Source organism: Salvelinus namaycush, chromosome 1, assembly GCF_016432855.1.
Source record: "Salvelinus namaycush isolate Seneca chromosome 1, SaNama_1.0, whole genome shotgun sequence".
NCBI lineage: Eukaryota > Metazoa > Chordata > Actinopteri > Salmoniformes > Salmonidae > Salvelinus > Salvelinus namaycush.
The window spans coordinates 25,417,613-25,444,500 of NC_052307.1; the positions used below are offsets into that span (position 1 = coordinate 25,417,613).

The 26,888-nt window shown below is 41.4% G+C and overlaps 1 protein-coding gene across 4 annotated transcripts in view; it reads right to left on the minus strand.

Annotated features, from left to right (window-relative positions):
* LOC120019212 (AP2-associated protein kinase 1-like) overlaps positions 1–11,220 on the minus strand; it is a 42,899-nt gene extending 31,679 nt beyond the window's left edge. For all 4 annotated transcript variants that reach the window (XM_038962676.1, XM_038962615.1, XM_038962563.1 and 1 more), the window contains exon 1: positions 10,282–11,220. In XM_038962676.1, coding sequence (XP_038818604.1) covers positions 10,282–10,444 — 163 coding nt within the window. In that variant the 5' untranslated portion in view covers positions 10,445–11,220. The remainder of the gene's footprint in view (positions 1–10,281) is intronic.
* Positions 11,221–26,888: the final 15,668 nt, after the last annotated feature.

Sequence of the window (26,888 nt, forward strand, 5' to 3'; positions counted from 1 at the left end):
TTTCGTGAATCTTGAATATTGACATTTCTGTAGTTTGAATTTGGCGCTCTGCAATTTCACTGGATGTTGTCAAATCGATCCCGCTAAAGGGATTGCGCGCGAAGGGATCACTAACAGGTTAATTCCATTGAGAACTTGTGGTCAATCCTCAAGAGGCAGGTGGACAAACAAAACCCCACAAACTACAAGCATTGATTATGCGAGATTGGGCTGCCATCAGTCAGGATGTGGCCCAGAAGTTAATTGACAGCATGCCAGGGTGGATTGCAGAGGTCTTGAAAAAGAAAGGTCAACACTGCAAATATTGACTCTTTGCATCAACTTCATGTCATTGTCAATAACAGCCTTTGACACTTATGAAATGCTTGTAATTATACTTCAGTATTCCATAGTAACATCTGACAAAAATATCTAAAGACACGGAAGCAGCAAACTTTGTGGAAATTAATGTGTCATTCTCAAAACTTTTGGCCAAGACTGTACATTTTAAAGTGAAAGAGTCAAAGCATAATCCTGTTACCGTGAAATGCTTACTTACAAGCTCTTAAGGTCTGGGGAGTTTCCTGGCCATGGACTCAAAATATCGATGTTTTGTTCCCCGAGCCGCTTAGTTATTACTTTTGCCTTATGGCAAGGTGCTCCATCATGCTGGAAAAGGCATTGTTCGTCACCAAACTGTTTCTGGATGGTTGGGAGAAGTTGCTCTCGAAGGATGTGTTGGTACCATTCTTTATTCATGGCTGTGTTCTTAGGCAAAATTGTGAGTGAGCCCACACCTTTGGCTGAAAAGCAACCCCACACATGAATGGTCTCAGGATGCTTTACTGTTGGCATGACACAGGACTGATGGTAGCGCTCACCTTGTCTTCTCCGGACAAGCTTTTTTTCCAGATGCCCCAAACAATCGGAAAGGGGATTCATCAGAGAAAATTACTTTACCCCAGTCCTCAGTAGTCCAATCCCTGTACCTTTTGCAGAATATCAGTCTGTCTCTGATGTTTTTCCAGGAGAGAAGTGGCTTCTTTGCTGCCCTTCTTGACACCAGACCATCCTCCAAAAGTCTTCGCCTCTGTGCACTCACACCTGCCTGCTGCCATTCCTGAGCAAGCGCTGTACTGGTGGTGCCCCGATCCCGCAGCTGAATCAACTTTAAGAGACGGTCCTGGCGCTTTCTGGACTTCCTTGGGCGCCCCGAAGCCTTCTTCACAACAATTGAACCGCTCTCCTTGAAGTTCTTGATGATCCGATAAATGGTTGATTTAGGTGCGATCTTACTGGCAGCAATATCCTTGCCTCGGAAGCCCTTTTTCTGCAAAGCAATGATGACGGCACGTGTTTCCTTACAGGAAACCATGGTTGACAGAGGAAGAACAATTATTCCAAGCAGCACCCTCCTTTTGAAGCTTCCAGTCTGTTATTCGAACTCAATCAGCATGACAGAGTGATCTCCAGCCTTGTCCTTGTCAACACTCACACCTGTGTTAACGAGAGAATCACTGACATGATGTCAGCTGGTCCTTTTGTGGCAGGGCTGAAATGCAGTGGAAATGTTTTTTTGGGATTCAGTTCATTTGCATGGCAAAGAGGGACTTTGCAATTAATTGCAATTCATCTGATCACTCTTCATAACATTCTGGAATATATGCAAATTGCCATCATACAAACTGAGGCAGCAAACTTTGAAAATTTATATTTGTGTCCTTCAAAACTTTTGGCCACAACTGTATGCCCCCAAAAAATAAAACTTGATTTCAAATTTTAATAAACCATACAAACTCTATGCACAAAGACTACTTCATTTCCAAAAACGAATTTAGTGGAAAAACTGTGCAGATGCAAACTTCGGTAATGGAATTATGGTAATATCTCCCTCAGGTTTTATTCGACCACATTTTTCAAAAAACAATATCTGCTCTGAATTAAGATTCAAAGATGTTTGCAGAAATAATGGGGTGTCAGCTATGACATGGCACCTTGAGTTTGAAAAAATATATTTTGGTTACTTAACTACATTAAGTGAAGTGGATTTACACCCGGCAACGGAATTACATCATGGGTCCCTGATCTGTACTACACAGAAATGTATCATTATGGATATGAGTGTCATTCTCCTCTTGTTTCACAAGTTTGGACATCACAGCACAGTACAGTGCAATACAGCACAGAGTAGGGTACAGCACAGTTCAGTACAGTATAATATACTGTACTTTTCTTTACTGTATTGTATAGGACATATTCCACTGTGCTCTAATCACTACTGAACTGTATTTAATTGAAGTGTAATCTACTGTGCTCTACTCAATGTACTGTGCTATCCAAACTTGTGAAAATACATAAAATTATAGGTTTTGATTTGGTCCAGATTTGGTTCTATCTGTGGAAGTTAAAATCAAGGACAGGGTGGGCTGTCAATTTTTACTACTTTTCAACGTCTATAGATGTCCGGAGTCGGTCTGTGCTCAGTGGGTGAGGATGCTGGTTAGTGAATGGAAAGAGTGGGCTCATGGGTAGGTGTCAGTAAGAGCTGAGAGAGGTGACATTAACTGGAAAGTGAGAGAAAGAGAGAGGGAGGGCTTGTCCAGACGCACTGTTTTAACACTCTTGGTTTGACCACAAGACACAGAAAAGTTGGGGGCTGAACATAATATACCAGTGGAAGGGAGGACAGTAGCAGGTGGCCCAACTGTGGTTTGTGACTATGATTTCCCATTGTTGCCAATTCAGTTGCAGTAGTTCCGTTACAGATTTTTTGGTAATTCTGTTAATAATTGGTACGAGTTTTAATCACTTAATAATTCATAAACAAAATTGATATCAGTAAAATCACTACTATGACACCAATGTCGAAAATTTGTGAATCAATTTATAGGTACACAACACAATCCTGCCTCTCATGAGCTGTCCAGCCCTTACCGAGAACCACATACTGTATTTTTAACAGGGTCGTTAGCAATTGAGTTTTCCGAGTATTTCTCCACCCACCTAGCTCAAATTCTAGACATTGGAATAAAATGAAACTACAGCATCCATAAAGGGACCATTGTACTTAAATATCCTGGAGGTTTTTGTAGGGTCAACAGTTTTTACTTAGACGTATATATATATATATATTTTTTTTAAATCACTCTCACGTGCCCATTAAGAACCAACGATGTGCTACCTTTTTCAGCTGAAGCGCAGACGTTCTACGGAACCCAAACCGGCTGCGCTCGTGCTCCTTCGTGCATAAATGTATTTTGTCCCCCCACACCAAACGCGATCATGACACGCATGTTAAAATATCAAAGCAAACTCTGAACCAATTATATTAATTTGGGGACAGGTCTTAAAGCATTAAACATTTATGGCAATTTAGCTAGCTAGCTTGCACTTCCTAGCTAATTTGTCATATTTAGCTAGCTTGCTGTTGCTAGCTAATTTGTCCTGGGATATAAACATTAAGTTGTTATTTTACCTGAAATGCAAAAGGTCCTCTACTCCGACAAGTAATTCACACATAAAACGGTCAACCGAATCGTTTCTAGTCATCTCACCTCCTTCCAGGATAATTCTTCTTTCCACGACTACCGACCGAACTCGGTTCATCTTTCAAATCAGCCACGTGGGTATAACCAATGAGGGGATGGCACGTGGGTATCTGCTTCTATAAACGAATGAGGAGATGGGAGAGGTAGGACTTGCACCGCGTTCAGCATCACAAATAGAACTGACTATTTTAGCGCTTGGCAATGAAGATGCTCGTTGGTATAAATTTATTTTGCCAAGCACGCGACACGAGCGGTGTGGTCAGCATGTAATGCACTTAACAGAAAACCACCTTCCTACAGTTGAAGTGGGAAGTTTACATACACCTTAGCCAAATACATTTAAACTCCGTTTTTCACAATTACTGACATTTCATCCTAGTAAAAATTCCCCGTCTTAGGTCAGTTAGGATCACCACTTTATTTTAAGAATGTGAAACGTCAGAATAATAGTAGAGAGAATGATTTATTTCAGCTTTTATTTCTTTCATCACATTCCCAGTGGGTCAGAAGTTTACATGCACTCAATTAGTATTTGGTAGCATTGCCATTAAATTGTTTAACTTGGGTCAAACATTTTGGGTAGCCTTCCACAAGCTTCCCATAATATGTTTGGTGCATTTTGGCCCATTCCTCCTGACAGAGCTGGTGTAACTGAGTCAGGTTTGTAGGCCTCCTTGCTCGCACACGCTTTTTCAGTTCTGCCAACAAATTCTCTATTGGATTGAGGTCAGGGCTTTGTGATGGCCACTCCAATACCTCGACTTGGTCCTTAAGCAATTTTGCCACAACTTTGTAAGTATGCTTGGGGTCATTGTCCATTTGGAAGGCCCATTTCCAACCAAGCTTTAACTTCCTGACTGATGTCTTGAGATGTTGCTTCAATATATCCACATAATTTTCCATCCTCATGATGCCATCTATTTTGTGAAGTGCACCTGTCACTCCTGCAGCAAAGCACCCCCACAACATAATGCTGCCACCATCGTGCTTCACGTTTGGGATGGTGTTCTTCGGCTTGCAAGCATCCCCCTTTTTCCTCCAAACATAAAGATGGTCATTATGGCCAAACAGTCCTATTTTTGTTTCATCAAACCAGAGGATAGTTCTCCAAAAAGTTCAATCTTTGTCCCCATGTGCAGTTGCAAACCGCAGTCTGGCTATGTTATGGCGGTTTTGGAGCAGTGGCTTCTTCCTTGCTGAGCGGCTTTTCAGGTTATGTCGATGTAGGACTCGTTTTACTGTGGATATAGATACTTTTGTACCCGTTTCCTCCAGCATCTTCACAATGTCCTTTGCTGCTGTTCTGGGATTGATTTGCACTTTTAGTACAAAAGTACGTTAATCTCTAGGAGACAGAATGCGTCTCCTTCCTGAGCGGTACAACAGCTGCGTGGTCCCATGGTGTTTATACTTGCGTACTATTGTTTGTACAGATGAACGTGGTACCTTCAGGCATTTGGAAATTGCTTCCAAGAATGAACCAGACTTGTGGAGGTCTACAATTTTGTTTCTGGGGTCTTGGCTGAATTCTTTTGATTTTCCCTTGATGTCAAGCAAAGAGGCACTGAGTCTGAAGGTAGGCCTTGAAATACATCCACAGGTACACCTCCAATTGACTCAAATTATGTCAATTAGCCTATCAGAAGCTTCTAAAGCCATGAATTTTCTGGACATTTCCAAGCTGTTTAAAGGCACAGTCAACTTAGTGTATGTAAACTTCTGACCCACTGGAATTGTGATACAGTGAATTATAAGTGAAATAATCTGTCTGTAAACAATTGTTGGAAATATTCCTTGTGTCATGCACAAAGTAGATGTCCTAACCGATTTGCCAAAACTATAGTTTGTTAACAAGAAATTTGTGGAGTGGTTGAAAAACTAGTTTAATGACTCCAACCTAAGTGTATGTAAACTTCTGACTTCACCTGTAAATGCCAACTAACTTTTTGATCAGTGTGTGTTTCAACTATTTAACTGTACTAGAACGCTTAAGGCCGCTAAAATTTTAAATTTTGGTTATCGGTATCGGGTTTTTTGGCAAGAAAAATATCAGATATTGGTATCGGCCAAAAATGTCATATCGGTGCATCCCTACTATTTATGTTGTTTACAACTTTTACCTTTACTCCACTACATTCCTAAAGAAAATATGTACTTTTTACTCTCACACGTTTCCCTGACACCCAAAAGTAGTCGTTACATTTCGAATGCTCAGGCATCTATCAATATAGCTCACTATGTCCCTGTCTGTCCGTAATAAAAATAAACGAATAAAATCATGCTGTTTGCTTAATATAATCAATTTACTTCTACTTAAGACAATTTAGTACTTTTTCCACCACTGTACTTAAGTACAATTTAAACCAGATACTTTTACTCAAGTAGTATTTTACCCATGTTACCAGAGATGCCTTTTTCTTTCTGTGTATAGGTATTCGCGCACATTTGATATTTCAAACTATGTCAAGGAACATTTAAAACTAATACCGGGTCGCTGATTATTGTTTTGATAACAAACAACATTCAGTCATGTTACCTAGCTAGCTAACAACCTGGTAACTTGACAGTAGGTTCAGGCCAATTTTATTGGCACAGGAAGAAAAGGTAAAAGGTCTGCTAGTCATGAGATGTGCTTCAAAAAGGTAAGATTCCTATTGGCCTAATGTAAGCCTAAGTAAATAAAAAAATCTATTTCTTTCTGGTGCTCCTTAAATTCTGTTTGGTGTCTAACGTTTTAAACTGGGAGCAGTGTGTATAGGTGTGTTTGTGGGAGAGAGAGTGGTGTGTGTGTTTGAGAGTGAGGGAGACCGAGAGAGTGTGTGGATGGGAGGGAGAGTGTGTGTGCATTAACTGAAGGGTAAAGGGTTCATGCAGTGTTTTCCCCTTACTGACATAATGACATGCAGATCCTTACGCATGTATATTCGTTCCTCCCATTCCTCCAGCCAAATCACAGGTAGGCCTTTGGAAATATGAGCAAATCAGCCATTCAATGCCATATTCTATTATACACTGAACAGTGTGAAGTTCAACTCAATGTGTTGTATTGAGTAAGTGTGAATTTCAGTGACAGGTTTTTTGGAAAATGTTTAGAAAACGTGGACAAGCCTCTGGGGGACGGGGCAAACAGGATGCTAGGCCAATTATTTATTTTTACACCGTGGTATCGCGATACTACTAGGTATCGTAAAATATTTAGCCTTGTATCTTTTGTAACATTTTTGGTACCGTGACAACACTATTTCTGATACCTTTTAATATTTTTTCTACTCAGTGGCTACACCCCCGTGAGCCCAGACATCTCATTAGGCGTCATAGAACCGCACCGTCTTCGACAGAGGATAAAACCCACTCCTGAAGAAATTCACACCAGACTAGAAAACATGCAGCTGACGCAACATGTTAAAATAGTTTGCACTACAACTCTACCAAAGGACAAGACCATACCACGTGGAGCATTGGCTACACGGCTGGAAATGGTTAAACTCTGAGACTATCAGTCCCTACAGAATAAGAGCAAATCTTAGATATGTAATTTCTAGCTGCAGACTAGTAATTATACAAGTCTAGAAAGAGAATACCGACAACCGCTGAAGCATCTATTCTATGAGAAGATTTCTGAATGGTACTCTGAAATATCCATTCTAACCACCTACAACCGCAAAATACATTGTGACTTCTGGGAAAGTTAACCAGAGACTCTGATGAACCCTACAGGACGATTGAATATTCCAACAGAGAAGACAACGACATACGGCGTAAATATATAAATTGCAATTATCCTCGAATGAGCGGCCGTTCACGTGCAAAGGATTAGCATTTCAATTAATATAATTCTAGACTGTGTGTAGTGAATCCAATTGGTCTTTCCCAGTCTCCACCCCTTTCCTTTTGTCTTCCAAGCAGTCATATCGGATTAGCCCACTAGGGACTTTTCTATCATTGTTAGTAACCAATATCTACTGTTTGTTATGTATTTCTGTGATTATTTAGTTAATAAATAATTAAGCCAATTTGTATATTGCTGAATCATTATGGAAACTAGGGTTTGTGCAGATAACCAATAATTTTACGACGTTTGGAATGAGACTAATGAGGTAACAATTAATAATCATTAATGGAAGACTAATTGAAAATATCTTAAGAGTCGATTCGGGAAATAGAGACAATTATTTTCTTCCTGTGGTGCCCCAACTTCCTAGTTAAAGTTTACATGATAATTTTAATAATTACAGAGAATTGATTTGATAAAATAAGTCTTCACATTTACTGATAGTCACAGACACGACAAAGGTAATATATCTCTTAAACGCTGTTGAATATTCCGATAATACGGGGTGCTACGCTAGCTAGATGTGGCTGGGGGTGGTAATAGCCTTTCTTTCACATGATCCATCAATTTAGAAAAGTGCGCCTGGTAAGCGTCATTTAATAATGATAAAATATTTTACAAGTAACCATTTCCATGTACCCTTTACACCTTCTGTATCTTGTGCATGTGACAAACTTAGATTTAATTTGATATAGTGCGTGTTTAACAGAGACGGTAATGTGAACAACATGACCAGCACCAAAGTCAGATTTGGATACAGGCCAAGGACTAGATAATATATTTTTTAAATGGAGTTCACACTTATTGTAGGCTACTACTTTTACAATTTTTAGTCTTGATATCTTTGGTTGTTTACTACACTACTCACTCGGTTTAGTACATGGCCTCACATGTGAATCCTTAAAGAGATGTGTGGGGCTAAGGCTTAAGAGGGTGTGAACAATGCTGAATGGGTGTAGACAACATGCTCTCCAGTAGGTGTAACAAAATATTCAAGGACAATTTTCTTAAAAGTGGGGTTACAATTTCATCAACTCTCAAAGCAGAATTACTTTCCCATTGATATACCATTTTCCAGCTTAGTCTACTTTTATCCAATGTAAAAAACAATTCCAAATGTTGCTACATAGGACCAAATCCAGATGGTGGGTCACACATTAAAACTGCAAACATTTTCTCTACAGCCCAAGGCAAAATGTGTAGAATTGCTTGAGTTGAACTCTAAAACGTACAAAAAAGTATCTCCATGGTAAAGAGGGGGGCCACTAAAATGTACGCATACCCACGAGCAACTGTGGCCCCTCATGATGACTTCAGATTCGGGTCTACCAAACATATTAAGAAATGACAATGCCAGATGATCATCAACATCATGTGAAGGAGAACATAGCTCAAGAGGTAAGCTGTGTCAATGTTCCAACCAACCCTGTGAAGCAAATTAACACACCCACAAAAGTCAGTGACCAAAGACAAGCCGCGTTGCCAAACCAACACAATTCTCCCAATCTAATCTGAAAGATAATGTATTGTGTGGAGCATGTGCTAATTTATTGCCTTAAGTTATAGGCCTCCCCACTGTGTGCTGCCATTACAGTCACTCCCAGTAGGCCTTGGAGCATCTATTCCTTTTAAGTATATTCTCCATCCTCCATTGACCGGAGATTAATGGTGAACACACATACAACAGAAATTAATTGGAAACAATATGACCCGTTTGGCTCCTACAGTCCTCATGTAGCAAATTGTACTGATACCCTCATCTAAAATCCCACTTTTTTTTTTATCCCCTCCATTTGTCATCAAGAGTTGTGACTCAGTCAGAAGGTAATAATGTCTGAGCAGACTTAAAATAATACCTTGTTCCTCCATTCTTGAGGAATGGGGGCTAGAAATGTTAGCCTATAATGTATGTCAGTTATGATGAGGTGAGATTCCAATTCCAGGGCCATGTTCCTCCTGTGAAAGACCAACCAGGTGGACAATCCTGAATGATAGAAATGCTTGATACAACCTTGCCCATGCCCTAGATGCCCCATCTGCTTCAGGATGGAGACTGTCCAGTTTTTAGATTCCCATCACCATCCGTCTGGTGGTCACATTCCAAATTAATCCTGACACTACCAGTGACACCACAGCTGTTTTAGGGCGCTCACAGCTGTTACAGCAGTTGCATACCATAGTCGAGCTTCCAAGGCCCCCAGGCATAGGCTAGGCTAAGTCCTTATTATTGACCATGATGACAGAATTCTTGATATCACCAAGAATTAAAATCAAAGCCAATCTGTTATAACACTATTTGCAAACAAAAGCAGCTAATGTTAGTTTATGTTAGATTGAGATCATAGGATGGAGGCCATATCACAGCTTGGTCTCATAGACATTTTAAATACGGGACACTGAAATTCGTATATGTTACATTGTGTATGGTTACATAAGACAGAAGGTTACTTAAGACTGATTGGGGTGGATAGGTGTGCGTATTACGCGAACGTCCAGCAACCCAAAGGTTGCGTGTTCGAATCTCATTAGACAACTTTAGCATTGGAGCAACTTTTATACTACTAATTATTTTTAGCTACTTTGCTACTACTTAGGATGTTAGCTAACCCTTCCCCTAACCCAGAAAGTGGAATTCGTAACATATATACGTTTTGCACATTCACAACATATTGTAAGTTTTGCAAATTCGTAATATATCATACGAAATGGGTGGACATCTGTAAATTAATACATACCATACGAAACGCTATATATCGTAAATGAGGTGTCTGATTTACGTACAGAATTTTTTTTCTTCTTCTTGAAACCAGGTTGCACGTCATCGGGGTAAACTTGCTTCGAACCCAAACTTGCTTCCAGCTTGGCACTAGTGATATCGGGCAATGTTTGAATAGCAGATCAATTACTGTAACGTTAACTCACCTTCAGCAACAGTTTCATCAACGGTCACTTGATACCGTCCAATGGTGAAAACCCGTCCAATAAAACTGCCAACGCTGCTGCTCGACCCAATGCCACCTCCACCTGCTCCAGAACCAGGCCCAGAACTCGCAAGTTCCCGGCGTGAATCGAAGAACTTCTTCATTTTCCGGTGGTGAAAGCCAAGTGCCGATTGGTTTGCAATCAATACCTATCCACAATAACGCCTAGCTAACTATTCGATTTGGATAATTGGTTGACCGTAGTCAATTTAGGTTAGTTAACAAGTTAGCTATCTTATTGAAGAGCCCCCTCGTTCGATTTCCAGGCGCTAGCTAGCTAGCTAGCTACCAAGGTGTCGACTGTCATAATAGCTAGCTAGCTAAATAGCCAACTAGCTAGTTAACTCACTATCAGCATATGCGTTGACACGGGTTAGCTATTAACTAAGGTTATTACTATAACATTAGCAATGGATAATCAGTTAGCTAGTGGTAGCAAAGAAATCCCTATCTAGCTGGCTTTGACAGTTGTGTTGGCAAACTACTAAGCTAGCTAGCTACTCTGGCCAGCTTGTTCTAGTTATTTACAAACGTCATCACCCATTTTCAGCGTAAAGACATTTAGCTATTTCACCCGTTTCTCCAGAGCTCTTGGTGTAGACTCCTGAATACTCCCTGGTTTCTCTTCGAGCATTGGCTAATTAGTTGCTTAACGTTAGCTACATAGGTGTCCTAGTAGCTAGTAATTCATAGCCAGCTTTACTCCCGTGGACAACAACTGATCTGCCTGGGCGCAACGTCGATGACAAAATGTGCAGATAGGCGCTACTGTCAGTTGGATTCGGTAGGGCTTTAGATCAGGCAAGTGACACCGTAGATAATATTTGCACGTTCGAACTATCTGAGAAAATCTTTCTAGCTTTATTTGGTTCTTCGTCGCGAAGGACCGTGTACTATGCTAAATTTTGAAAATAAAAATAAATACTCTAATCTGAGTGACGTTGACCTCAATGAGACCAGGGAATTGTAGTCCGTACAAGGTATGTTGTGGAATCGGCGGGTCGCCTTCAAAATAAAGGCCCCCCCTTTGAAACTGATGCAAACAGTTAAACATTGTGGAATCATGACCCAATTTGACTAGATGATGCTAAACAATTTTGGAATGGTGTTATATAAATTCAACAAAAGACAATTTGTTAATTTGATCAACAACAAAAAAATATTTTAAAATTGTACTGTGGATGCCCTTATGAAAAAGATTGCAGTCATTGTGTCGTATAACTGCAGTATCCTGCAAATACTGCATCCAAAATAACACAGTTTTTTTTACTGCAGTAATTTTGCAGTACATTAGTGCAGTATGCTGCAGTTATTCTGCAATTACTGCATCCAAAATACCACAGTCGACTGCAGTTACTGCACTTTTACTGCAGTTTTAAAACTGCATTATTTTTGTTGTAAGGGTGTATTAGACTTCAGAATTGTATTGGGGGCATACTAACATTGCAATGTACAGTCTTACCTATGGATCTTGGGTCCATTAATAGGAAATCATGTCACAATTGAATCTATTGTTCATATTGGACATTCATATCGCAATGTACGGCCTTACCTATAGATTTTGGGTCCATGAAATGGGGTATCAGCCTACTCAGTGACACTCACAGAACACAACTGTGAAGAGTTTTCACAAATGGGGTATTGTGGGGTATTGTTTGTAGATGTAACACAACAGAATGCGGAATAAGTCAAGGTGTATGAATACTTTCTGAAGGCACTGTATAAGGCCAACTTAAGCTGGAGACAGCAACACTAGAATGGGTGAGGTCTGGGAGCATAGTGCTGATAACATTGGACCTATCATGGAAAGCAACTCTGGACCTGGTAGGAAAACTGACTCTAGACCTGCCAGGAAAACCGACTCTGCACATGCCAGGGAAACTGACTCTAGATGTGACAGGGAAACTGGCTCTGAACCGTACAGGGAAACTGGCTCTGGACCTGACAAGAAAAAGGGAAAAAGAGCTCTGGGCCTACTAGAGGAACTGGTAACTCTGAGTCGGGTAAAAGCCTGATGGCCCACTTGGGCTTGGGACTGAGTGCCGGAGACCTCAGACCCAGTATAACTGGAAAGTGCTAGGGACTGAGGGCTGAGGACTGAGAACCTAGGGAGCTATGGGCTGACTGTGTCTGGAGACAGCAAGCCTAATGTAGTAAAGTTTGGGCCTAGTAAGGCAGGATGCTCTAATCCTGGCGTGCTAGGAAACTGTCTACCAACTAAGGCAGGGGGCTGCGATCCGTGCAGGGCCAGAGACTGCAGACCTACAGACTGGGCACCTAACCTACAGCCTGGCAGGGCAAGGGGCTGTAAGCCCGGCAGGCTAGGACGCTGCTTACCCAATAAGAAATGGGTCTGCAATCCAAGCAGGGCAGGAGACTGCAGACCTACAGGCGGCGTAGCTAATTTAGGGCCTAGCATGGCAGGGGGCTCTAAGCCTGGCGGGATAGGACAATGCATACCCAATAAGGTGGGGGTCTGTGATCCGTGCAGCGCAGGAGACTGCAGATCTGACGGAGAAGCAAATGTGGGTCCTAGCTGGGTAGGATACCTAGGGCCTGGCAGAGCAGCAAACTTAGGGGCTACTAGTGCAGGTAACTATGAACTTAGAGCGGCAGAGGACTGGGGACCTAGCACAATGACAGGCATCTGGGAACCTAAGTCAGAACAGTGTGAACCTGCAACTAGGGCCATAGACTGAAGGCCTTGTACTGCTGTAAACTGAAAGCCTACCAAGGGAGCAGATTAGACTGGACCTACCGGGAAGGCAAGGAATTCTAGACCTACCATGAGGGCAGGATACACTAGTCCTCTTTCAAGGTCAGGACATACTTGGCCTACTGGTAAGGCACGGAACTCTAAACCTGACTCTACCAAGGAGAGGAAGTGGACATCTAGGTCATGGGGGACATCAGGGGTGACTTCTGGTGGGTCACGCGGGGTGATGTCTAGCGGGTCCCGCATGGCGAGAACTGGAGGGTCCCCTAAGTCGAGGTCTGGAAGATCTGGAGGTATTGGAGCTAGCAGGATACTAGCAGGCAGGGCCAGCAGGGACCCCAGGCCTGGGACCGGCAGCTGTCACCAGGCAGGGGCTAACGGGGCCAGGCCAGCAGGAGCGGACTGAACCCTTGCAGCTCATCTTCCTCAGGTGCATGACAGCTTCGTGTGGTGGTGTGGGCTGGTATCTCTTCGGGGCACCCCAACATCTCAACTACAGCAGGTTCAATTCTATCTTGAAAGATCATGTAAAAATGGCTAGATGGAGCCATCTGAGTGGTTGGCTCTTCTGAGCTCTCACCCGCTAGTGACTTAAACTAGTGGTCTGACCCCACTAGAGGGGGTCCGGTAAGAGCCAGGACACTAAGAGCCAGGCAGATGTGTCCACATCCTGACCCCACTAGGGGAGGGGGGGGGGGGGGGGGGGGGGGGGGGGTGGATCACTACTGGCTGTAAGCAAGTGACAACAAGTGATGCTCGTTTGTAGCAATACTGGCTGTATCCAAGGCTCAGCCAATTGTTTACATAACAACAGAATGCAGCGCAACACGCGACTGAAGAAAGAAGAGACAACCAATTTACTAGATACATCATCAGCACGCCCTCTGGAAAGTCAGCTTGCCAGTTACAGCAGCGCGTCCCCTGAATGATAACAAAGAGGTAACGTGAGAAGCCTGACCACGGAGACCGGGGTGAGAAGGTGGAGAAGCGTACTTCATGAGCTGTAACCAAAAAACTACTGTCATTTGGAAGATTTGAGGTGAGGGAGAAAGTGTGGTGGAACAAGTATTAGTATTAAGTATCTTGCTAGCTGGATCGAATTATCCATTAGCTAGCCAGAGAAATGTTGATCAACATTGGCCAATTTACTGGACCCTGGCAATCTGTGTGAAATGTTAACTAGCTAACGAACTAACCACTATCTGTTAACTAATGTTTTCTCTCTACAGTATGTGGTTCATTTTCAGAATTAGAGAATTAGGTGAAAAGGAGGCGTTGCTTGTTAAACAATTGGATTCAGGGATCAAGTGTAGCTGGTGCTGGGCCTGTCTTAAACTGGATGCCACAATAGAAGTGAAAGGAACACCACACACTTTCCCTCTTTCTCACTTTTGCTGGCACATTGTAGAACAGATGTCCACAGGCAGAAAGTGTACAATGTAATAATGTGCAGTGCAGCCCAAATATATTGTTTTTGTTGTGTTGAATTTGACAGTAACAGGTGTGTGTGTGAGTGAGGAGGGATTATACTTTTTTTTAACTCAGTGAACGTTATTTTTGCACACATGTAGCCTTCATCGATGTCTATATGCACTTCATCGATGTCTATAGTGGCCACTATAATAGAGCAAAAATAGAATAGAATGTTTGTTTCATTCTATTTCTACTTTAAGATGCTTTTTTCCACAATTGCAATATTTATGTGTGTGGTCACATGCATTCTATTATAAAGGCTGTCATGGCTAACTGCAATATTAGTGTATTGTTTTTTCTGAAGACTTGAGTGTCATTTGCAGTAAAGTCTAGGCAACAAATAACATTGGATTGCATTCTTTACATTTTTAGCTGTGAGTTAGGTTCACATTAACCACTTTTTATTTTACACACAGAGATTGATCATGTAGATCATGTTCTTTGTTGTTTAATTAGTTAAAGCCTGCATTTCCCCCTAGCAGGGATTTTTTTTGCATGTTTCAGTGCAACTAAAAAAAGTGTCACCTTTTTGGGCCCTCAGCCATTTGCATCCCTGAACTTAACTGACTTTAGCTTGAATATAACACACTCTTTTTCAGTAGCTGAAACATGCACTTAATACTTGTGATATTAGCTACAAGCATACAGTAGTTAGCAGCTGGAAATTCTGTAATTGGACGACATGCATGAGCTAAACAGGTTAACAATGCTACCAGTTGGCGACAGAACAAATGTACATATGTAACAAGATAACCGACACTAGCAAGGTTTCAGGAGCATGTATTAATCATCTTAAACAATCCCCAACAATATAAGGCCCCAACTTACATTGCGGAGGCACGCACAAACACTTCTAGAAAACAGACTGAAAACTTGGTCCCCTGCCACATTTTGCATCCTTATTGGCTAAAGACAAAAACAACTCTAAGCTGGGATCCAGGAAAATGAAAGCAGTTATATACAATTAAAAACATTACATTTCACAACGGATTTCATAACACATTGTGTTCCCTCAGGCCACTACTCTACTACAGTACCACATACTGTATCTACAACACAAAATCCATGTGCACGTGTATGTAGAGTGCGTATGTTATGTTGTGTGTATGCGTCTTTCTGTGCCTGTTTGTGTCTCGTCACAGTCCCGATGTTCCTTAAGGTGTAGTTTTATCTTATCTTGTTTTTTCTGATATTACTGTTGGCATGAGTTAATGTATGTGGAATAGAGTTCCATGTAGTCATAACTCCATGTAGTACTGTGCGCCTCCTATAGTCTGTTCTGGACTTGGGGAATGTGAAGAGACCTCTGGTGGCATGTCTTGTGGGGTATGCATGGGTGTCTGAGATGTGTGCTAGTAGTTTAAACAGACAGCTCTGTGCATTCAACATGTCAATACTTCTCACAAATACAAGTAGTGATGAAGTCAATCTCTCCTCTGCTTTGAATGAGGAGAGATTGACATGCATATTATTAATGTTAGCTCTCTGTGTTGATTTAAGGGCCAGCCATGCTGCCCTGTTCTTGCCAATTGTACTTTTCCCAAGTCCTTCTTTGTGGCACCTGATCACACGACTGGACAGTAGTCCAGGTGTGACAAAACTAGGGCCTGTAGGACCTGCCTTTTTTTTTTTTACGATCTTTAAAAAGCAGAGCATTGCTTTATTATGGACAGACCTTTCCCCATCTTAGGTACTGTTGCATCAATATGTTTTGACCATGACAGTTTACAATCCAGTGTTACTCCAAGCAGTTTAGTCTCCTCAACTTGCTCATTATTCATTACAAGATTTAGTTGAGGTTTAGGGTTTAGTTAATGATTTCTCCCAAATACAATGCATATAGTTTTAGAAATATTTAGGACTAACTTATTTTTTGCCACCCATTCTTATACGGACTGCAGCTTTTTATTAAGTGTTGCAGTGATTTTGACGTGTATAGTGTTGATTCATCAGCATACAGTTGAAGTCAGAAGTTTACATACACCTTAGCCAAATACATTTAAACTCAGTTTTTCACAATTCCTGTCATTTAATCCTAGTAAAAATTCCCTGTCTTAGGTCAGTTAGGATCACCACTTTATTTTAAGAATGTGAAATGTCAGAATAATAGTAAAGATAATGTCACGACTTCCGCCGAAGTCGGTCCCTCTCCTTGTTCGGGCGGCGTTCGGCGGTCGACGTCACCGGTCTTTTAGCTATCGCCGATCCACTTTTCATTTTCCATTTGTTTTGTCTTTGTTTTCTACACACCTGGTTTCTATTCCCCAATTACATGTTCATTATTTAACCCTGTTTCCCACATGTTAGTGTGCATGTTTATTGATTGTTCATGTCGGGTCTTGTCGGCTGGTTATGTTTGCTGGGTTATGTATTTACGCCCGTTATTTTTGAGTGACCGGTATTTCTCCGCACCGACTTGCCAAAACTATAGTTTGTTAACAAGAAATTTGTGGAGTGGTTGAAACACTTAGGTTGGAGTCATTAAATCTTGTTTATGTAAACTTCCGACTTCAACTGTACATAGACACACAGGCTTTACTCAGAGCCAGTGGCAGGTCATTTGTAAAGATTGAAAAAGTAAGTGCCCTAGACAGCTGCCCTGGGGAATGCCTGACTCTAGCTGGATTCTGTTGGAGAGGCTTCCATTAAATAACACCCTCTTTGTTCTGTTAGACAGGTGACTCTCAATCAAAATATAGCAGAGAATGTAAAGCCATAACACATACGTTTTTCCAGCAGATTATGATCTATAATGTCAAAAACTTTACTGAAGTCTAATCAAACAGCTCCCAGTAATTTCATCAGTAATTTGTGTAAGTACCGTACATATTGATTGCCCTTCCCTATAAGTGAGCTGAAAATGTGTTGTTAATTTGTTTACTGTGAAATAGCATTGTATCTGGTCAAACACAATTTTTTCCAAAAGTTTACGAAGGGTTGCTAACAGACTGATTGATCGGCTGTTTGAGCTAGAAAAGGGTACTTTGCTATTCTTGGGTAGCAGAATGACTTTTGCTTCCCTTCAGGTCTGAGGGCACACACTTAACTATAGGCTTAGATTGAAGTAATGGCAAATAGGAGTGGCAGTATTGTCCGCTATCATCCACAGTAATTTGTCATCCAAGTCGTCAGAACCAGGTGGCTTGTCATTGTTGATAGACAGCAATAATGTTTTCACCTCTTCCACAATTACTTCAAAATTACAGTACTTACAGTAATTACAGTACATAATTTGGTCAGTTATGCATGGATGTGTAGGTTCAGAATTTGTTGTTGGCATGTCATGTCTGATTTTTCTAATCTTGCCCATACATTGTTTTTAAAAGTAGTTTGCAATATCAGTGGGTTTTGTGATGATTTGGACATCTGAGTCAATGAATGATGGAGCCGTGTTAGCCTTTTTGCCCAAAATTTCATTTAAGGTGCTCCAAAGCTTTTTACTATCATTCTTTATATTTTGTTTCATAGTACAGTTTATTCTTCTTTTTGTTCAGTTTAGTCACAAAATGTCTCAATTTACAGTACGTTTGCCAATCGGCTGTGCAGCCAGACTTATTTGCCATTTCTTTTGCCTCATTACTCTCAAACTTACAATTTTTCAATGAACAGTATTTACAGTCATTTTCTTAATGGGTGCATGCTTATAAGTAACTAGAATAAGCAATTTCATAAATGCGTCAAGTGCATTGTCTGGTTGCTTCTACACACCACAGACCATCAAATATTATTTACATCTTCAACATAGGAATCACTACAAAACATCTTGTATGACCTCTTATACACTTTGGAACTTTGGTGTTCCTTGATATGGCTACTATATTATGATCACTACATCCGATGGATTTGGATACTGATTTAGAGCAGATTTCTGCATCATTAGTAAAGATATGATCAATACATGTGGATGATTTAATTCCTGTGCTGTTTGTAAATACCCAGACTGAACCATGTTGCAGGCACTGGTTACAGTTTGAAGATTTTTCTTGAGTGGGCAGCTAGATGAAAGCCAGTCAATATTTAGGTCACCCAGAAAATATACCTCTCTGTTGATCACATACATTATCAAACATTTCACAGTGTCATTTCACTTGTGACAGAAGTGCGCAATGTTTGAAGTGTCACACATTGATTCCTATGCAACCAGTTTATCCCCAAGTGATGTCACATAGCAATTGACAGAAATTCAACTGTTTTTTAGAAAGGAGTGGCTCCTAATCCATGATTGGAAATTTTATTTCTGAGGCTCTATATTGGTCATCACTAGTTACCACAGCCACAAAGTCATAAACCCTGCCTATTTCTACCTTTTCTCTTCTTACAATCAGATGTTAAACCTAACCTTAACCACACTGCTAACCTTATGCTTAACTCTAACCTTAAATTAAGGCCAAAAAAGCAACGTTTATTTTCATACATTTTTATGATATAGCTTTGTGGCTGTGGTAACTAGTGAAAACCCTCTGTATCCGTGAGTGCACAAATTCTCATAGCCTCTCCCAGGAATGTGGGATCTCATTTTCTCATGCCGAAACCAGATTAGATAGATACCAGTAGTTAAATCAGAGTTCAATGTCAGGGCTGAGGAAGATGGCGGATGTTTTGTTTGAAACGGCTGGCATATCGATGAGAGTGAGAAGGAATGGATTACAGTGGCAAACAAGAAGGGAAATAAGAGAAGTAAAGTGGTCGTCGAATCTAGTAAATCCAAGCCTTGTTCTGACAATTTTTTTAGTTGGAGTGAGGGTTTTGGACTGATGGTGTTATCTGGGAGATCTGTTTGACATCTCAATGAAAATCATAGATCCGTTGTATGAGTTAGCGTCAGTGGGGATAGCAAGAAGTGGGTTTATTATTATTGTGTGTCCAAGGAGCAGAAGGAGTGTGCTTTTTATTTATTTATTTATTTTTACATTTAAAAATAAATAAATTTTACCCCCTTTTCTCCCCAATTTTCGTGGTATCCAATCGCTAGTAATTACTATCTTGTCTCATCGCTGCAACTCCCGTACGGGCTCGGGAGAGACGAAGGTCGAAAGCCATGCGTCCTCCGAAGCACAACCCAACCAAGCCGCACTGCTTCTTAACACAGCGCGCCTCCAACCCGGAAGCCAGCCGCACCAATGTGTCGGAGGAAACACTGTGTACCTGGCCCCCTTGGTTAGCGCGCACTGCGCCCGGCCCGCCACAGGAGTCGCTGGAGCGCGATGAGACAAGGATATCCCTACCGGCCAAACCCTCCCTAACCCGGACGACGCTATGCCAATTGTGCGTCGCCCCACGGACCTCCCGGTCGCGGCCGGCTGCGACATAGCCTGGGCGCGAACCCAGAGACTCTGGTGGCACAGCTAGCACTGCGATGCAGTGCCCTAGACCACTGCGCCACCCGGGAGGCCCAGGAGTGTGCTTTTTACTTGAAAAAACTATATCAGATTGGAATGTGTCGTGTGGATCTGCGAAGCAGGGTGCCTATCAAAGGGTTTATTGGTGGAGTTGCACTAGAAGTGAGGGTAAAGGATGTAACTGAAGAAGTAGATGCAGTGGTTGGTGCACGCAGACTGACCTGTATGGTTGATGGAGTGAGGAATCTCACTTCTTGGAAGAAGACTCTCTCCATTCGCATGTATTTTTGGGTTATGTGAGAGACCCTGTAAGAGCCTTTGTGCCCGAACCCATGCAGTGTGATAAATGTAAACTACTTGGACATGTGTCAAGTGTATGTAGTCTTATGCCAGTATGTAATCTTATGCCAGTTGAGGCGAAATGCTGCAACTGTGGTGGAGGGCATGCGCCTGAATTCATGAAGTGCCCTGTTGGGGTGAAAGAGGATGGGTTTTTGTATTTTAACATTTTTTGTATTGTATATGATGTTGTTTTTTTCCCCGTTTCCCGCAATGTATTTTTGTTTTTTGTTCACTACCCGTACAGTAGGTGGCGGCATGCACGTTTAACGTTAGTTTGCGGACCGTCATAATACCAGAGAAGAAGAAGAAGAGTTAAATGGCAAAAATATTATATTTGCAATGTCACTAAGCAAAAAACAAACAACCAAAACATCAATGTCCACTACAATGTCAAAACATGATTTTGTCAGGAGTTCAGAACCATTGTATCGAAGTCAAGAAGGCATGCAGAACGGACTGCGTCTGGGAATGGATTTCCCCATCTAGCTAACTAGTAGAGGGGTAAAAAAAATGCCATTACACAGATGCAATTATATTTTGGTCTAGTCAATGACAACACATGTTGCAAAGTAAATATCTGTGTCAAATACAGTACCAGTAAAACGTTTGGACACACCTACTCATTCCAGGGTTTTTCTTTATTTTGACTCTTTTCTACATTGTAGAATAACTGTCAAGACATAAAAACTATGAAATAACACATGGAATCATGTAGTAACCAACAAAGTGGTTTAGCTATTTACTTATTGTCCTGCCTACACCTAACGACTTGTTTTTTTTATTATATGACCAAACAATATTTCACTTTATTTGGAACGGCAAGCCAGACAAAATTCATCAGGCCTATTTATATAATGAATATGAATTCGGAGGGCAGAAATGATTAAATATTATAGCATTGGACCTCTCACTAAAGGCTTCAGTCATGCAAACACTATACTTAAATCCTAACTGGTTCTCTAGCAGATTAGTAAGAATGGCCTTTTCCCCTTCATTCAGATTACAACCTCTCACTTTCAGTTATTTGAAAATGAAATCATCTCCAAAATATTTCAGCAATAGAAAGCAGGTTGCAATTTCAGTTTAATCGACCAGAAAAGACGGAACAAATATTAGAACGAATATTATGGTTAAACTCAAATATACTAATTGATTAAAAAAAAATATATATTTTTGGAAATGTTTAAAAACGTTATAATCTTTGTAAATGATATCATAAATAGGACTGGTGGAGTTATGTCACACATGCAGTTAACAAAAAAGTATGGAAATGTCTACTCTATCCACATGTTCAAGCAACTGATTGCAGCTTAACCATAAAAATGGAGGAGGCAAGTTGAAAACGGAGAGAGAAGGTAAGCAACTTGTCTGTCGGCCTTGCATTAAACACCAACATTGGAGAAAAAAAGTATCCCTGTTTCATATACTAAAAAAAGTATAACAGTTTCATTTAAGGACCAAAAAATTGACAGCTGAGCCATACAGGTTGCAAAATAGTTGGGAGGGGATTTTCAATGTACCGATTCCATGGCACATGCTCTATGAACTATACAAAATTCTTGCAACCATTAGAATGTAATATATATATATGGGGGATACAACCATCCCAGCTGTACAGATTTTTCTGTTTTGGTACTGCACATATGTCGCTTGTTTTTGGTCTCAGGTTCAGGAATGGCTGAAAAATGACAACATTTACTTGGAGCCAACTCTGTAAATAGCACTCCTGGATGATTTGAAAAGTCATAGTCAATCGATCAATAATATAATAATAATACTCTTAGCAAAAGTGTTTATCTTTCATTTACAATCTGTAGGAAATATGAGAATAGAAAGGTTCACAACTTTTGTGAAACATCAAAGCATAGTGGAAAAATATATGGCAGCTAAATGGATGGTCTTCAAAGATAGATGGGAGGGGGAGAGGATACTGTAGCTGAAGGCTAGGATTAAAAACAAACACAAGTTAACTAATGTAAAATCTGCTGTCTGTGAAATGTATGAAATATGTAAAGTGCATTCGGAAAGTATTCAACCCCTTGACTTTTTCCACATTTGGTTATATTACAGCCATATTCAAACATTTATTTAAAAACGTTTTTTCCTCATCAATCTACACACAATACCACATTATGACAAAGCAAAAACAGGTTTCTAGAAATGTTAGCAAATACATTTAAAAAAAAAAAAATGAAATATCACATTTACATAAGTATTCAGACCCTTTACTCAGTACTTTTTGAAGCACCTTTGGCAGTGATTACAGCCTGGAGTCTTCTTGGGTATGACACTACAAGCTTTGCACACATGCATTTGGGGAGTTTCTCACCATTCCTCTCTGCAGATCCTCTCAAGCTCTCAGGTTGGATGGGGAGCTTTGCTGCACAGCTATTTGTCAGGTCTCTCCAGAGGTGTTCGATTGGGTTCAAGACCGGGCTCTGACTGGGCCACTCAAGGACATTCAGAGACTTGTCCCAAAGCCATTCCTGCATTGTCTTGGCAGTGTGCTTAGGGTCATTCTCCTGTTGGAAGTTGAACCTTCGCCCCAGTCTGAGGTCCTGAGCGCTCTGGAGCAGGTTTTCATCAAGGATCTCTCTGTACTTTGCTTCGTTCATCTTTGACTCGATCCTGACTAGTCTCCCAGTCCCTGCCGCTGGAAAACAGACCCACAGCATGATGCTGCCACCACCATAGGGATGGTGCCTGGTTTCCTCCAGACGAAACCATCATGGTTTCATCAGACCAGAGAATCTTGTTTCTCATGGTCTGAGAGTCTTTAGGTGCCTTTTGGCAAACTCCAAGCGGGCTGTAATATGCCTTTTATTGAGGAGTGGCTTCCGTCTGGCCACTCTACCATAAAGGCCTGATTGGTGGAGTGCTGCGTAGATGGTTGTCCTTCAGGAAGATTCTCACATCTCCAGAGAGGAGCTCTAGAGCTCTGTCAGAATAACCATTGGGTTCTTGGTCACCTCCCTGACCAAGGCCCTTCTCCTCCGATTGCTCAGTTTGGCTGGATGGCCCGCTCTAGGAAGAGTGTTGGTGGTTCCTAACTTCTTCCGTATAAGAATGATGGAGGCCACTGTGTTCTTGCGGACCTGCAGACATTTTTTCTGGTACTGCCATAAAGTTGCCCTGTTGGGTGAGGTTTATGACTCCCCCCCATAACTACCTTTCCCTTTTCTCTCCCCTCTACACAATGGACTCTTGTGGTAACATCAAAAGGTTGGGGAATGGAACAATATTTCCCTTTCTCAACCAGTTGAAAGTGTCCGTTGGTACTTAAAGAATATGATGTCAGATCAGTTGTTGTCTGGGACATTATATCTGATGTTAGGATGAGAAATTGTATCTTGGAAAGTCTACACATTCTAGTTATCAGATTCACATGAAATTGTTGTGCAATTTAAATTTTTAAATATGAAACTATTTGTGAGAAGATGAAATGTGATTTTAGCTTCTAAATGAGAGAATTGTTTTCATAAGTAAACTTATGCTCACTCAGTGGCCACTCCCAAGTAAACAGACATTGGTTGGAGAGCGCAGCTCTCGAGTAAATTTATATCTAGCATTTTCCTTTTCTGAATGGGCGGTTATTAGAAAGCATAAGATTCTGTATTTACGGTAGCATAGCTTCTCAAGGTCCGATAGAGACCCAATCCCTTTGTCCCTCTGTCTTCCCGCTCTTTAATTCAAACACAACCCCATTTCTTTGTGTAACCAGCCGTCATATCGGATTAGTCCACCAGGGACTTTTCATGACATGATTAGTAATCAATGTATGATCTATCCTGTATATATAAACTCAGCAAAAAATGCAATGTCCCTTTTTTAGGACCCTGTCTTTCAAAGATAATTCATAAAAATCCAAATAACTTCACATATCTTCATTGTAAAGGGTTTAAACACTGTTTCCCATGCTTGGTCAATGAACCATAACCAATTAATGATCATGCACCTGTGGAACAGTCGTTAACTTCTTATGGCTGCAGGGGCAGTATTGAGTAGCTTGGATGAAAGATGCACAGAGGTGCCCATAGTAAACTGCCTGCTCCTCAGTCCCAGTTGCTAATATATGCATATTATTATATATATATATATTATTATTAAACCTGAGAAAAAATCCAAACAGGAAGTGGGAATTCTGAGGTTGGTAGATTTTCAACACAGCCCCTATTGAAACAACAGTGGGATATGGATGAGTTTGCACTTCCTACGGCTTCCACTAGATGTCAACAGTCTGTAGAACCTTGTCTGATGCCTCTACTGTGAAGTGGGGCCGAAGGAGACAGGAAATAGTCAGGTCTACCATGACCTGGCCATGCTCTGACCATGCGCGTTCACATGAGAGGGAGCTATGTTCCATCGCACATCTGAAGTCAATGTAATTCTCCGGTTGGAACGTTATTCAAGATTTATGTTAAAAACATTCTAAAGATTGATTCAATACATCGTTTGACATGTTTCTACTGACTGTTACGGAACTTTTGGACATTTCGTCTGCTTTTAGTGAACGCGCTTCCTGACGTTGGATTTGTTTACCAAACACGCTAACAAAAATAGCTATTTGGACATAAATGATGGACATTACCGAACAAAACGAACATTTCTTGTGGAAGTGAGAGTCCTGGGAGTGCATTCCGACGAAGATCAGCAAAGGTAAGTGAAGATTTATAATGCTTTTTATGAGTTTTGTTGACTGCTCAATTCGGCGGGTAACTGTATGGCTTGCTTTTGTGGCTGAACGCTGTTCTCAGATTATTGAATATTGTGCTTTTGCCGTAAAGCTTTTTGAAATCTGACACAGCGGTTGCATTAAGAACACGTGTATCTTTAATTCTATGTAAAACATGTATCTTTCATCAAAGTTTATGATGAGCATTTCTGTTATTTGACGTGGCTCTCTGCAATTTCTCTGGATATTTTGGAGGCATTTCTGAACATGGCGCCAATGTAAACTGAGGTTTTTGGATATAAATATTAACTTTATCGAACAAAACATATATGTATTGTGTAACATGAAGTCCTATGAGTGTCATCTGATGAAGATCATCAAAGGTTAGTGATTAATTTTATCTCTATTTCTGCTTTTCGTGACTCCTGTCTTTGGCTGGAAAAATGACTGTGTTTGTCTGTGATTTTGCGGTGACCTAACATAATCGTTTGTGGTGCTTTCGCTGAAAAGCCTATTTGAAATCGGACACTTTGGTGGGATTAACAACAAGATTACCTTTAAAATGGTATAAGATACATGTATGTTTGAGGAATTCTAAGTATGAGATTTCTGTTGTTTGAATTTGGCGCCCTGCACTTTCACTGGCTGTTGTCATATCATCCCGTTAACGGGATTTCAGCCATAAGAAGTTTTAAGACACTAACAGCTTACAGACAGTAGGCAAATAAGGTCACATTTATGAAAACTTAGGACACTAAAGAGGCCTTTCTACTGACTCTGAAAAACACCAAAAGAAAGATGCTCATGGTCCCTGCTCATCTGCGTGAACGTGCCTTACGCATGCTGCAAGGAGGCATGAGGACTGCAGATGTGGCCAGGGCAATAAATTGCAATGTCCGTACTGTGAGACGCCTAAGACAGCACTACAGGGAGACAGGACGGACAGCTGATCATCCTCGCAGTGGCAGACCATGTGTAACAACACCTGCACAGGATTGGTACATCTGAACATCACACCTGCGGGACAGGTACAGGATGGCAACCACTGCCTGAGTTAAACCAGGAACGCACAATCCCTCCATCAGTGCTCAGACTGTCCGCAATAGGCTTAGAGAAGCTGGATTGAGGGCTTGTAGGCCTGTTGTAAGGCAGGTCCTCACCAGACATCACCGGCAACAACGTCGCCTATGGGCACAAACCCACCGTCGCTGGACCAGACAGGACTGGCAAAAAGTGCTCTTTACTGATGAGTCACGGTTTTGTCTCACCAGGGGTGATGGTCGGATTCGCGTTTATCGTCAAAGGAATGAACGTTACACCGAGGCCTGTATTCTAGAGCGGGATCGATTTGGAGGTGGAGGGTCCGTCATGGTCTGGGGCGGTGTGTCACAGCATCATCAGACTGAGCTTGTTGTCATTGCAGGCAATCAACGCTGTGCGTTACAGGGAAGACATCCTCCTCCCTCATGTGGTACCCTTCCTGCAGGCTCATCCTGACATGACCCTCCAGCATGACAATGCCACCAGCCATACTGCTCGTTCTGTGCGTGATTTCCTGCAAGACAGGAATGTCAGTGTTCTGCCATGGCCAGCGAAGAGCCTGGCTCTCAATCCCATTGAGCACGTCTGGGACCTGTTGGATCGGAGGGTGAGGGCTAGGGCCATTCCCCCCAGAAATGTCTGGGAACTTGCAGGTGCCTTGGTGGAAGAGTGGGGTAACATCTCGCAGCAAGAACTGGCAAATCTGGTGCAGTCCATGAGGAGGTGATGCACTGCAGTACTTAATGCAGCTGGTGGCCAAACCAGATACGGACTTTTGCTTTTGATTTTGAACCCCCCCCCCTTGTACAGGAACAGATTATTCAATTTCTGTTAGTCACATGCCTGTGGATGTCTCAGTTGTTTAATCTTTTTATGTTCATACAAATATTTACACATTTTAAGTTTGCTGAAAATAAAGGCAGTTGACAGTGAGAGGATGTTTCTTTTTTTGCTGAGTTTATGTA